General features: G+C 35.3%; 1 protein-coding gene across 1 annotated transcript in view; it reads right to left on the bottom strand.

The window, feature by feature from the left end:
• Positions 1 to 11,364, bottom strand: part of LOC123566662 (ras GTPase-activating protein 1-like) — a 60,095-nt gene extending 48,731 nt beyond the window's left edge. The window contains exons 1-4 of the mRNA XM_053549623.1: positions 11,210 to 11,364; positions 3,340 to 3,489; positions 2,202 to 2,337; positions 191 to 261 (exon numbers count right to left, since the gene is read on the bottom strand). Of these exons, the coding sequence (XP_053405598.1) occupies positions 191 to 261; positions 2,202 to 2,337; positions 3,340 to 3,489; positions 11,210 to 11,364 (512 nt within the window). The remainder of the gene's footprint in view (positions 1 to 190; positions 262 to 2,201; positions 2,338 to 3,339; positions 3,490 to 11,209) is intronic.
• Positions 11,365 to 15,120: the final 3,756 nt, after the last annotated feature.

Raw genomic sequence — 15,120 nt, 5'->3', positions numbered from 1 at the left:
TTTGAACATTTACGCATCAAAATTCCCAATTTTGGGGGTATAGGCTATGTTCCCAAAATAGCTAGAAAAAACCCTGGATTTTACCAAATAATAGGACTAAATATGTACTTTTTCAGGAGGGGAATCGGGTCCAATTTAAACCCAAAATCAGACACTACTCAATAAATAGGCAATAAAACAAAACAAGTACCTAAGTTCATCTGTGTCATGCATTTTGCAGTAGGGGAAAATTGCAATCACCTTCCGTCTGTCATCCACTGGCTACAATACAGAATGCAAAACATGGTTATTACTTGTATTTATTCATTTATTTTGTTGGGTTTAACATCGCACCAACATAATTATAGGCCATATGGTGACTTTCTAGCTTTGATGGTGAAGACTCAAGGTGCCCCTCCGTGTATTATTTCATTACAAGCAGGTACCTGGGTAGAACCACCGACCTTCCAGCTCAATGGCTTCCTCACATGAAGAATTCAATGCCTGGAGTATGACTCGAACCACATCAATGAGGGGCAAGTGATTTGAAGTCAGCGACCTTAACCACTCAGCCATGGAGGCCCCTGTTATTACTTGTCGATGTATTTTAACAATACTTAAATACTTAAACTACAGGTGTATATTACACATTAGTGGCAGAATATTTATCTCAATGAGGGCCAAAAAATATTTGTCACCTGTTTTATCTACAACTGAAAAGTGCGCCTGACTGCACATAAGAAAAACTTTCATGATTTTCAGCAGTGTAACAGTATTAATTGACTTTGGTGGATAAGCGCCCTAACGCACATCATTCTATAAATTATACTGAGTGTAAAACAACAGAAAACTAGCCAGTTAACCAATGGTTTAAATACAAATAGTCCAACATGAATACCATCCATGATTAAAGTCCAGCATAGATTTCGCCTTATTAAAAATGCCTGCCACATCGCTACATCTGAAACAGGTCATTACTGAAATAAGCAGGTAATGGGTAGCCACTATTATCTATATGGCCAGGAGGTGACAACTGTTATACACTCATATCTGTACACTAACAGTTCATAACCTCTGTACACTAGAACCCCACACCCTATTATCCTCTGCATTTCAACAGAAGTATAATGAATTGCTATATACACTTCAGGGGTCTAGCTAGGTCCAAATTTTTGGGAGAAGTCACTTCTCCCTCAAGGTGATTTAGGGAGAAGTGGTTAGACTTTAGGGAGAAGTCGGAAGACTTTTTCTACCGCAATGATGTTGAGTGATTCGAAAGGTGGCTGTAATTTTCTTGTTTCTTGATAAAAAACATTGATGTGACCATTCATTTTCTTAGTTACATCATTTCCCATACAGTGGTTATCGTTTTGTTACAAAATTCTGAAAAAAGTCGTTTTCAAAATTCAAGCCGATGCTATAAATGTAACCTGCCGATTTTGGTTATATCTTGTATGAAGTGTTTATTATTAACACCAAGCAAAGAAGTAGAAGTGTATTTATTTTTATAGCTCTTTGCACCAACCATTACCCGAGGAATGTCAGTATCTCACTCGAAATATAAAACTGAAAGTAAAATGTGTAAACTAGAAATACATATTCAAATAAATTCATCGATTGAAGTCAATTGTACGTAGTTAATACATTACATGTCGTTCTTTTATCATAGATAACAAATAATTGTGTACCATATTCCAACTAATCGCATGGTTAATCAGCAGTTTCTTTAATAAAACATTGTTTTTTTGCACTCAAACATGTTGACAATTTACGCAAGGTGTCAAAGACGTAAACGCGGCTCTGATTGGCTTAAAACAATGTACTCTGGTGTATCGGATAATCTGATTCGCTTTCACACTTCTCGGAAAAATCTCGCAAGTACCTGAGGTAGGCGGAGCTTAAATTATGCTGCCGGCGTGTGTTTGTGTATTCGACACTCATTATGACACCGTGCAAATTGTCAACAGTCCGGGTAGCAGTAATTAGCGAGTGCAGAAATCAAAGAAAATCGGGCGACTTGCATTTCGCTTTGAGGTTAGATTTGAGCGAAGTTTGAAGTTTTAGAACGCCTATTTCGCTCAAGTCGCCCACTCGCGAGAGCCCTGCACTTATGAAACTAACATTAAATAACTTTTCTTTTTTAAAAAAAAATTTGTTCCCCTTTGCAAAATTCAATCTCCCGTGGCAGAGCTGTTTATTTCAGTATACAGGATTATACTAACCTCCGGGGGTGGTACAGGTGTCACCAACTGTTCACCTTTAAGCAGGTACGATATCTTAGTGTAGTAACCTATCAGATCCGACAGGGTGTCAAACTGACGGCCACCGATATAAAAATCTCCAGACATGGCCGTAATTCTTGAAACAAAAAAAAAAACAACACAAAAATAATTCAATTCTTTGGATAATGATACCAATTAAGTACAGTATAATTGTGCAGCGCCATGGGAAAACCAACATAGTGGCTTTGTGACCAGCATGGATCCAGACAAGCCTGCGTATCCGCGCAGTCTGGTCAGGATTCATGCTGTTCGCTTTTATAGCCTACTGCAATTAGAGAAACCTTTAGTGAACAGAAAGCCACTATGTTGGTTTTCTCATGGCACGGCTCAATTGTAATTTTGTTTGTTACAAACATGAACAACTTAAACAATAATCCAATTTCAACTTAATTCTTCTGATTAATAAATTTGACAGTAAATTAACTTAAGACAGATTTATCTGAGAATCAGCATAGATACTTCTAACTTTTTAAAATTTCAGTAATTCATTCTGTGTGCAAGCCTATTGTTCTAGTATTATGAATTTCTAGAAATCAGTCAATCAAGCCAGTTCATTTCACCTAAACTCACACGAGCTTGTCACAAGAACAGCAAGAAATTTTTTTAACAAAGGAACACTCCAGCTGGATAACTTCCTTACATGATGGCCCATATAAGAAAATCGAGTGAGGGTGTCCGGGTTTAGCCTCTGTTTGAATCAAATTAAGGATGTTGTCTACTTGTAGCAGACAGCCTAATATTTCAGTGCTGCCTCAATAAAATATCACGCCATAGACTAGCGACATGACACCCTACCCAGTCAAATACAGACACCGGGCTGACAAGGCTTATTCCTAACATTATCCTCTTGATGCTGAGCATCAAGCGAGAAAGCTACATGTAAGTACTAGTACAATTTATGCTCTTCTTCGGAAGCAAACTCACGACCTGCAAGAGTCTGAACCAAAAGAGATTAAAGCAAGTGACTGGAATATGGCAATGATAACCCTCCAACCACAAAGCTCCTCCAAACAATGCAGCCTAAACAGTGAATCATTATTAACATAGCTTTGAAATAATAACTGTTTAAAATGGGTACCTGAAATGGTTTATGCCTGTTTTTCCAAAATAAGACAGGACGTAAGAACCTGGTTTGCTCTCGCTTTCTCTGATCAAGTAGTCACCAAGCTGCTGCCTGTCATTCAGCCTCTTCTCTGCTATCCTTCTATCTAGTCTTCCATGATACCATCTACAAAGCAACAAATATATCAAATTCTTACATAAACCAAGAGATTATTCAGATAAGCATGAATTAGCATGTACACAGGGCAGTGATGTTTAACCTTCCTCAGAAGGACAGAGACTTCATCTGAACTGAGGTATATTATCCAATGCTAATAAGTTGGACCTTTTTTTCCAAACGAAATCAGCTTTCAAAATATCAAGTGTCTAGATGTTTATTAACCCTTACCCTGTTAAATTTACCAAAAAGATACCAACTACAGGTATGGCGAACATTAGATTTTAACCAAGAACAGGGTTTTTTTTCCAGCTAATTTATACAATGTAGCTAAGCTGATGGGGCATTTACCTAATAAAACAAATACATTTTTTTCCAAGAGTTTAAACCCTATTCTCAATTGTTCTAGATAAAATTATGCATGCAAAAATTGATCTTTCTATGCAGAAAGTACAGCATTAACTGGAAACAAAGCAACACATTTTCAGCCCTACCTTCTATCTATCAGTCAAGACTGTGTCTCAAAGTATTTAAGCATATGAAAGTTATAAGGTAATGTGCTTAATACCAATTTCTTCTTAAATACAAAATTATGACAAGGTTACCAGTTTTTCACTATGCCCAGTATCGGTCGCACATTAAACCCGATTCCACCTAAAAACCGGAATACACTATTTTGGTTATGGAAATTTCTCATGCGCTTGCCGAATTTCAATCTCCTATAAAACCGTTTCGCACAAACCTATTTTATTTTCCTTTTGTAAATTAATTATTTATGTTATATACAAATGAATTCTGCAATAAACACTACAAAAATACCACTTATTAAAAAAATATGGGTGCATTTCGGTTATGGAAATGTCCCGTGCGCTCACCGAATTTCAGTCTCGTATAAAATCGTTTTGCACGAACGATTGAATTCTGTCAAAAACCCTTCAAAAATACCTATGATTAAAAAATACAAGTGTATTTCGGTTATGGAAAGTGTTTTCCAGTATTTAGGTGGATTCCGGTTTAATGTGTGACCCCCCAATATGGATGTTTAACCATGCATTTTTTCCAATGTATAATGCCAAGGGTCCGCTTAGCTCAGTAGGGAGAGCGCAGATCTACAGCTCGCGGGGTCATGAGTTGGATCCCTGGGCGAGGCGTATGTTGTCCATTGTAATTTGATTAAAGACATTATGTCCGAAATCATTCATCTTCCACTTCAATTCATGTGGGGAAGTTGACCGTTACTTGCGAAGGACAGGTCCGTACTGGTACAAAATCCAGGAATGCTGATAAGGTTAACTGCCCACATAACTGAAATACTGTTGAAAAACAGCATTCACCAAAGGCCAAAACACACATTTTGTGGAAGATATTTAGTCTGCAAAAATCATGCATTATATTCCATGCAGTGTTTGTAAAGAAACAGATGTTTGTTACAAGCTATTATGAGGCTGATATTACTATAAGATGGACGATTGAAAGTTTTTCCTAATTTTGACGAAAATGCCAAGACGGGTTTTTTAGTTGGGGAAGATGCTGGGTGCTGGTCAAATGGGGAAAAATCATGCGAAAGAGGCCAATTTGGGGAAAATTCACAATATTATATCCATATATATATATATATATATATAAGTCATTAGATTTTTTACAGCAATTCAGATTTGGACAGGCCGGGACTTTCTAGTTTTGGAAAAACAAACAGTCAGGGCGGCTGTAACTGTTTTAAGTTATGTAACCCATTTCAGTTACTTTTTCAAGCATTTTATAACCTGTATTAGTTATAAAACAGAGTTCTCAGCTAGGTAAGTTATTCAAAAAAAGTATTTTTGCTGTACTCACAAAGTGACCTTTAAAGTGAAATTAGTAGCAATCTGTGGTTAATCAAATTCTCTTTTAGTCTGATCAAACCTTTTGCATAAAACTTTATCAGCCTTGTTGTGTAAAAAAGTTTACTGCATAGCTGGAAAGATAAAAGTTCAAGGATTCAGGAAATAATTGCATTAGTCACATTCAAAATGTGGAATTGGCACAGGAGAGCTTTGTAATATTTTATGATAACTAAAACAAGTTATGAAAGTATAAGCAATAACTCAAATGGGCAAGGTTGGCGACTACCTACCCATGGTGGGTAACCCGCCCGGGAAAACCCGGGTTGGGCATTATACTCCAAAAAATTAATGAAGCAATAACTCAAATGGGCAGGGTTGGCAACTACCTGCTGGGAAAACCCGGGTTGGGCAATACTCCTAAAAATGAATGAAGTGGGCAATAAGAAGTTTTTCTATTTTTTTTTACCAAAAGTTGAGTTTCTATGTTATAAAATGTGAGCTAATTCTTACATTAAGTTTTACTTACTTTGAAACCATTGGTGAAGTGGTAGGTAAACGACAACAGTTTCAATAACAAAATTATCATTTATTTACCCAACAAAATATTTTTCATGAGAAAGTAAACAACCTTCAACATTTATAGTTACAGATATATGAATTTATAAGTAACACAGTATTACTTTGTATTATAATCTACACACTGCCACCCGTCACATATTGAACAATCTCTCTAGGTCACAACTAGATTTTGCTTAACATATGATAGTCTTACAGTCTAGTTCTTCTTTATCACAAAACATTCTGTAACTGAACACACGTTTTGTAGTCTTTTCAATCCCAACTCTGTTTCTGAGTTTGTCTGAATAATACCAAAATTTGAAAACACCCTTTCTGCTGACACAGATTGCCAGCGTATCTAGATTGAAGGTTTTTGGCTACAGTACCCTACAGAGTGGTCTAAGGCTGATCTAAAACTACACACTGCAAAAAAACTATGAGCTTTCAGTCTCAATTTTGGCACTAACCACAGTGCCACAGTCTTTACATTTTGCAATCTTTTTTAATCATTCTCAGTAACATTAAAACAATTCCACGCAGGGTCCGTAGTTTTCATGGTAATAGGATAGAAATGACAATGTGATCTAAATTGGAAAGTTGATTTTTATGAGTAAAATGGGCAGATTTAAGTTGTTCACACTTCTAACTTTAATCCCCTAATCTTGTTCAATAAAAAAATTGCTCAATCATCATCATAATAATGTCTATTCAATAGATTTTTATAGATATTATAGCATTAGGCATGCAGGTGTCACCTAAAGTGTTGAAATATATGTATAATACATATATGTATTGAAGTATGAACTGAAATATTATATTGCCCAGTAAATCCCAAGTTTTCCCAGTATTACCCACTGGACTGGGCAATATGCTAAAAACCTGGGTTTTTGCCAACCCTGCAAATGGGTTATAAACTGTGATAACTTTAAACAGTTACAGCCTGACTGACAAACCAAAGTACTCGATGATTCTTTGGACTTTCAGCTGGACGCAGAAGTTTTAAGTTCTTTCAGGTCACTGCCCATGGCATCGCTAGAATTTTAGTATCACTTGTCCTTTTTCGCCTTAAGAAACTTGTGATTGCCCTCTCCATTTTCCCCTTTTCAAATTATGACCAAAACAGAAGTATATCACGTCTAGACGCTTACTTAGATATCCGATAATTTCATAAATTTATAATAGCGACAAGCATCTTACAAGCGGTCACGTGTTTATTAGTAAAATAACTACCCCAAAGGCGCTTTCAAAGAGTAAAGGACAGTTCGAGCGAAATTGTCTATTATCAAACATGATCGCAAAAATATTTAAGTGCCATTCCCTACAGTGCTTTAGGGTATAGCGGATTTTAGGGTATAGAGGATAGATTGATAAATTTTATATTTAGACTTGAATTATTGTATAAATTTTCATATCATTCTTTTACTGGCATGCAAACAGACATTCTGACATACATTTTAAATATTTGTTTGTTGTGTTATTTTTCATATGTCATCAAATGTAAAATAAATCTATCCCCTATAGACTAAATCAGTGTATATGTAAAAAACGTCAGTGAATGAAAAGTATTTGATAGAAATTTAAAAAGCTGAATGTTTTTGAAAAGAGAATACATTATTATTCTGATTTATAGTAAAGAAATCTTGGAAAGTTTGTTCAGATGTGGATTTTAAACTAATAATGGAAAAAATGACCAAAGCTATCCTGTACACCCTAAATCAGCGCATATGTAAACGATGGCTTGTAGAAAAAAAACACATGAACTTCTATTAAAAGCTGAATGTTTTAAGAAGAACAGATGTTTTCTGTCTGATATACTTTAAAAAAAAATACTATTTTCATTTCCTTGAATTGGAATGCAGGAAAAATTAGTTAGCCATCCGCTATACCCTAAAGCACTGTACTCAGATTTTTTTTATTCTCACTCAAATTTCGTGTGTAAGTGACTGCTAAATTTGATCCCTGTAACACAAGAATTGGAGATAGATTGGGAAAAATTCATTTTTTGGGGAGAATTTCCGAGGGGAAGACGCTGACTATCAGTGTGACCTTCTTAGCAAAAAAAAAAATCAAACCTGCAAGAGTATGGCCACAGGAGTCTGAAATTCTATCAATAAGACGATAGAAGTCTATCTTTACAAAAAAAATACCCCCTATACTGTATATATAAAATAAACACCAGGAATGAAACGTCAAAAACTCAGGGTCCCCTGAAAATACGCACGGAACACAGGGTGATCGCAATTTAGCGAGCGTAGTTAAGAAATAACACTAAAATGCACCTACCACACTCGACAGCATTAAAATCTGATACACTTTACAAGAGTAATCAGACATTTTCTGAGGTTTTCTGAGATTTTCAGCTGTCGCCGAAGCCATTCGCTGACGTCACAATAACAACAACAATTACAGCGCCGAGATAAAGATAAAATACTTATTTTATTCTTTAAAATTTGTACATAGAGTAAATAAGTATTAGAATATTTATATGTTTACATCAGTCTATAATATCCCCTAGATTCCTTTTGCAATAAAAAGATAATTTACAAAATTTGATTGGGAAAACCCGTAAAGGGAGGTTACTCTTGGGATAATCCATTTTACGATGCAGCGGAATATCTAATTTTCAGTAGTAAAATTTGATACTTGGTGTACAATGACTTTTTTATATGAATAGAGCAATATGAAAATGTCTGTAATGTAATTTGAAGGTAAGACAGTACGGGAATTGCTACTTTCTAATTTTATCCCGGCGCTGTAATTGTTGTTATTGTTGTGACGTCAGCGAATGCAGGGATTTTTTTTGGCCATTTTTATAGCCGTTATTGGGCTATATTCCCAATGCCAAAAAGTATGTTTTTTTCCCAAAATGAGTGCAAAAATTCCCAATCTACATTCTGAAAAAAAAAATCATCAAAATTGCACAAACATTGACCAAATTATGCAGGGTTTCCTCTGGGTCAATTTCACTTTGCGCCAACAAATTCGCCAATCAGGAAAAGTTTGCGCCAGTGGCTCTCAAGTTGGAGCCAATAGTCTGTGATGGGCGACATACCATTTTCTTTTTCAATCTCTTTTTCATTTGATTCTTTACAGTAACCATGCAATTTGCTCTTGAACCAGTCTATCCTAATATCACATTAAATCAAAAATAGTTTTTAATCTTCTCAACCATTTTCAAGAACATTTTCTAAACAAAAGTAATTGCTCAATCTAATATAAAATTATCCCTTTTATATAGTTTGCCATTTTTTAATTATCTCCCTTTAAGGGTCATTTTCACTAAATAGATGTTTTTAAAACATGAATATTTATCCTAATATCATAATTGAATCAAAAAATAGTTTTTAATCTTCTCAACCATTTTCAGGAACATTTTCTAAACAAAAGTAATTGCTCAATCTATAAAATTATCCCTTTATATAGTTTGCCATTTTTAATTATCTCCCTTTAATGGTCATTTTCACTAAATAGATGTTTTTAAAACATGAATATTTATCTCTTTATTCTTTTAACTTTTTATTTCAAAATTAATTTAGGTCATTTATCAAAAACAGTGTTGTTTTATATTATTTTATAACTTTTGAAAAGCTTTTTAAAATGCTTAAGTTTCATTATATATATAACTAAATTTCTATTTCCTTTCATACATACTAATGTATAGCGAAAATACCACCTACAGGTATTAATAGCACTTTGTTTTGAAGCTCTGGGGTTGAGCTTTTTAAAATTATCCCCTGTGTATCAATGCTTTACGTTGGGCACGTAAAAGAACCAAAAGAACTGCTTTAGTTCATTTGTATCTCAAAAATTCTCCGATTGAAATTATACGACCGCCGCGACTGAAATTCTCCGATTGAAATTATACGACCGCGACTGAAATTCTCCGATTGAAATTATACGACCGCGACTGAAATTTATGAACGGGGTGGATTTATTTAACAACGCTTGTGCAAAATCGATATATTTACAATCGGAGAATATGTGTATCTTTTGATCGTGTCTCAATTACTTCCGCGAATCGGATTGTCATTAAAATAACCTGTAAATTTATCTCGCGTTTTTTGCATCATAAAAAGGTGGTGCATTAGACGAAGCACGCAGCTAATATTTCGTTTCATTTGCTTTCGTGTAAGTAGGCGGGGCTAAATTTGGCGAATCAGATTGACTGATAATCGTTCTTGCGTGGAGGAACGCTCTAGTGACTCGGCGAAGTTTTAAATTATGCCCCGAGGTGTTAATCGATATTGACACGTTGTGTATTGTCTTCGTGTAGTGTTAAATATCGGATAATCCGTTATTGCGTCACTGAGAAAGATCAGAAGATCAGATCGACGATTATCTTGTAGGCGTCAATGAAATTCGCCAGTTGAAGATTTTTAGCGCCAGAATTTATATTTTGTCGCATTTGGCGCCATTGGCGACCGACAGCGGGAACCCTGATTATGGGCAATTTTGTAATGGCAGTATGTAAAAGAGGTTGTACAATGTGAAACAAGTGTATGAGAAAGTGCTTAAACACCTCCTTACTTTATCCTATGGGACAAAATATTTCCCAATCTGGAACATTTACGCGTCAAAATTCCCAATTTTGGGGGTATAGGCCATGTTCCCAAAAAAGCAAGAAAAAACCCTGGAATGGCTTCGGCGACAGCTGAAAATCTCAGAAAACCTCAGAAAATGTCTGATTACTCTTGTAAAGTGTATCAGATTTGAATGCTGTCGAGTGTGGTAGGTGTATTTTAGTGTTATTTCTTAACTACGCTCGCTAAATTGCGATCACCCTGTGTTCCGTGCGTATTTTCTGGGGACCCTGGGTTTTTGACGTTTCATTCCTGGTGTTTATTTTATATATATAGGGGGTATTTTTTGTAAAGATAGACTTCTATCGTCTTATTGATAGATTTTCAGACTCCTGTGGTATGGCACTATGGGTCATCAACCTAAATTTATACTAAAAAACTGGCTGACTACATTTAGTCATAAAAATAACCGGTGCACTTGAAAAATACTAAATAAGAAGTTCTAAGTCTATAAATGTTAAAAAAAATCTAACAAAAGTACGACATTCCAAATTTTTCAGCTGCACCAGAACCTATATCCTAGTACGAAATATTTTGAGTACGAATATTATTCCAATTTCGTTGGACTAATGTCGATATTGCACTGTAAAGTTCGAATTGACACAGTTTAATGTCATCTTCTTAAATTCTTTTCTGACAAGATTAACAAATATTCAACGACATCTATTGGTATCTTCCCTGCAACATGAGATGATGTGAGACTGAAATTGGGATTGGCAAAACCTGGAAGTTGGAAGCCTACTTTTTACACTGTATTTTAACGCTTACTGATTTTCTGGTGGGGCAACTAACTGTTGAAACACCATTTCTTCAACACATTCAGCATGCTCAGAACCCTGGTCATCCTCATCAGCGCCTTCAAACGCTCCAATTTCCTCCGAATTTCCGCCAGGTGCAGACCTGGCCTTGTTATTATCGGCCATTTTTTCCTGAATGAAATCGAGGTCAATGAAAATCGGAGTTTTCATTGGTCGACATAATTTCCCGCCAATCCCTCACTGATGCTGGGTGCTGGCTCTACGTATACGAAATTACATGAAACTAAGAACCAGTGTTTGATGAATGAATTGGTACACGGGATGGTGCATTACCGATTACTAACTAATTAACTTACTAGATCTATATATTATTTTTTTGTTCAGGCCAACATTAGAATATTCTATTAGGGTGTAGTAAACATGAATTTTCACCTGCTTTTCGTCTAAATCATTCAAAGACATGTTCAATATCAACCTAGTATAGTACGGTACACTGTGCTTTAAATTTGTAGCGAAAAAGCGGCATTTGCTGATTCTTAATGTTTGCTTGATGTGTTATTAAAATTTTGTCGTCAGATGAAAATCAGAGCTGTACTGGCTTAATCAGCGTGTATGTAAAAATCGTCAATGAATGAAAGTACTGTATTAAACGAGTGCACATTAATTACTATTCTGATTTGTAGTAGGCTAAACAAAAATCCGGGGAAGTTTTATTTGGATGTGGTTTTAGGCCTAAAAGAAATTCTTTGTTTCCAGTAACATGCTAGGTAGGTCGTTTTTTTTTATTGTTTTTTATGAAGGGAGACTTTCCAGAAATTATTTTTGTATAAAAAAAAAAATGAATACAAACAAGGGGGTTAATTGATTTCTAACATCACTGAGCATGTTTAAAGTGTAAAAAGTGCAGTTTTGTAACTTTTTGTTAAAAAGTTGAAAAAAATTTCTCCAAGGCCATAAAAACATTTCGGGTTGGGCCAAAAAATTAGGGTAGGTCGGGATACCGGAAACAAATAATTTATTTACGTCCTATCACATACAACAAATTTTTTTTTACCAAAGCTGTCCTGTACACACTAAATCAGCATGTACACGTACAGTGGCAAATAGAAAGAAACCGTGATATTCATTTTTACTAAGAGTCGAATGTTTTAAAAAGAATAGAAATTTCATTTCTTCTGATATACAGGGAAAACCCTCTTGGAATTTCATGCCGTGAATTCCCAGTCAAAATTACCACTTTAGATTTTCGCAGTAGAGAACTGTGGCAAGTCTATACCTGCATGTAGTTTTCGTGTGGCTATCGGTGTGTAACATTAACGTATTGCATTGACCGTTAATTGTAGGCTCTAGCATTTATTTTTATCCATCGGTATTTAACAAGTTAGAAGAGTTAAAGACCCACGAATACCTAGTGGTCTACTTTTCCTCCCACATGAACTTTGTGCAAATAATTCTGGTAATACTGGTATCATACAATTATTCTAAAAGATGATAGGTGGACAAGCTCAGTCCGGTTTTCATAACTTCGTCTGCAAACTTACTCAGTCATTCTCTTCTCAGTATAGTTTTATAAAAAATAGAATAATTACTATCTTACACTGTATATAGAAACAAAGTGTGATCTAAACTCACCTTAATACATGAAGTACCGTGCATACTACTACATTATTTGAATAATATATTTAGTAATACATTGTCTTAGCCTTATATCTGTTACTGTCAAACTGTAATTAGACACTTGTTTTTCTCATTTCTCCATACAAAAATGTATAATTACAATTATGGAACAATCTGACTGAAGTACTTGATCTTCTAAACGAATATCCGAGAAGGACCCATTCTTAATCGTGTTCTGTATATTTTTGATTTCCAGAATTGCTATTTTTATTTTCGCAATTCTATTTCCTTTTTTATTTTAACCAATCAGACGACTTGTTCGAATGTCAAAGATTAAGAAAAATGTGTAGGCTGTTAGGGACTCGAATTCGGGACCAGTCGCTTACAGAGCAAGTGCTCTACCGACAGAGCTAACGCTTTACCGACAGAGCTAACCGGCTGACACTTTACGTCATAAAAATGTAACCATCAAAAACCCAGTCTAAATATAGATTTTTTTATTCTTACAAAATGTTGTAAGTAAGTAAAAATGTGTAGGATGTCAGGGACTCGAATTCGGGACCAGTCGCTTACAGATTTTTTATTCTTACAAAATATTGTAAGTAAGCCTTCTGCCTGGCTAACGGAATGGTCGTCAGAACGAGGCTATCAATAGCACGTCTTCAGATCCTAAGTATAGCGTAATAGGAGATGTACTTTAGTCAGACAGCATTATGGAAATACAAAAGGTTACAGTTAGTTAGTGGTGTGTCTTTTAGGTAACTTGACAATAGCCACTACTGACCTTGACATTTTAAAGGGATAAGTACAAATATATATAACTCTCAAAGTTAGAATTGAAGCTCAAACAAGAAATGGCACTATTAGTGACAAACGCCCCCGAGGTTTGTCCAAGAATGCTACAGTTCGATGCGCAAAATATGACTAATTTTTCGACAAGAGAAAAAATTTCTCCGAAGGTAACCTTGACCTTAGAGCTAGGGTCTGGGTCTTGAACATGACACACTAACTCGTCACAGGGAAAATTGTGACAAGTAATGTTTGATGATGGCAGAGTTATTGATTGGACAAGAAACATAAATGTTAGCTTTTTAATCTAAGTTTGACTTTGACTTTGAAACTAGAGATTTTGGACTTGCGTCTGACACGTCATTTTAATATAGGGAACGTTTATGCTATGTAATTTTAAAATGTCTTCACCGACGGAATAGGTATGGAACTGACAAGAAACACACCATGTAAACCGTTAACCTCTAAATGTGACAGCGATCGTGGAGCTAGTGGTCTGGTTGTTATGCACGACACGTTTTCTCGTTATCGGGGAATATTTTTAATGTTTTCATTTTCATTCCCATATTTTTGTTTCTTTCTTTGATGGTTTGTATTTGTATGTATGCCTTTATATAAAACAACAGTATGTTTATTATTTGCATGGCTTAAATGCATGCATTTAGTCAATATCATCTTTGATATAATGGTAAACTTTTCTGATCTGCCATATCGGCTTATGATACTTCTCTGTTGTGTTGTCACATAATTCATGAAGGAATCTTAATGTTTACGATAAAAAAAAATGTCGATGGTGAGTTTCGAACCCACACGGTAAAAGATCTGTTTAACATGGACTGTATGCTTTACCACTGAGCTAATTTGCAATTGGTACAAAATCTTAAAATATTTAGATTGTAACATGATTAATGACAGAGTTACGAATCGGATATGAAACAGACCCTTTTAACCTTTCACTTGACTTCTAAGTGTAACCTTGATCTTGGAGCTAGGGGTCTGGGTCTTTCGCGTAACACATTGCCTCCTTATGGTAAACATTTATGCCAAGTTGTTTCAAAACCCCCTCATGGATAACAGAGTTATATATCGGACACGTAAAGATCTATTATGATATGACTTCTAAATTTGACACTGACCTTGGAGCAAGGGATCTGGGTCTTGCGCGTGACACATTGTCTGATTATAGTTACCATTTATGCCAAGATATTTCAAAATCTCTCCATGAATAGCAGAAATATGGATCGGACACAAAAATAACCCTGTTAACACCTTGACCTTGGAGTAGGGTTCTCATTTTGATAAACATTTATGCTAAGTACTTTTAAAACCTCTTGATGAATGGCAAAGTTACGATCCGGACACAAAACAGACTGTTTGACTTCTAAGTGTGACCTTGACATTGTAGAAAGGGGTCTGAGTGTTACACATGAAACGTCGTCTCATTAAGGTTAATATATTTATGCCAAACTATTTCAAAATTCCTTCATGGATGACAAAGTTACGATCGGCATTAAA

The sequence above is a fragment of the Mercenaria mercenaria genome, chromosome 8 (assembly GCF_021730395.1).
Source record: "Mercenaria mercenaria strain notata chromosome 8, MADL_Memer_1, whole genome shotgun sequence".
NCBI lineage: Eukaryota > Metazoa > Mollusca > Bivalvia > Venerida > Veneridae > Mercenaria > Mercenaria mercenaria.
Note: the sequence above shows the minus strand (reverse complement) of the source record. Positions and strands in the feature narration are given on the sequence as shown.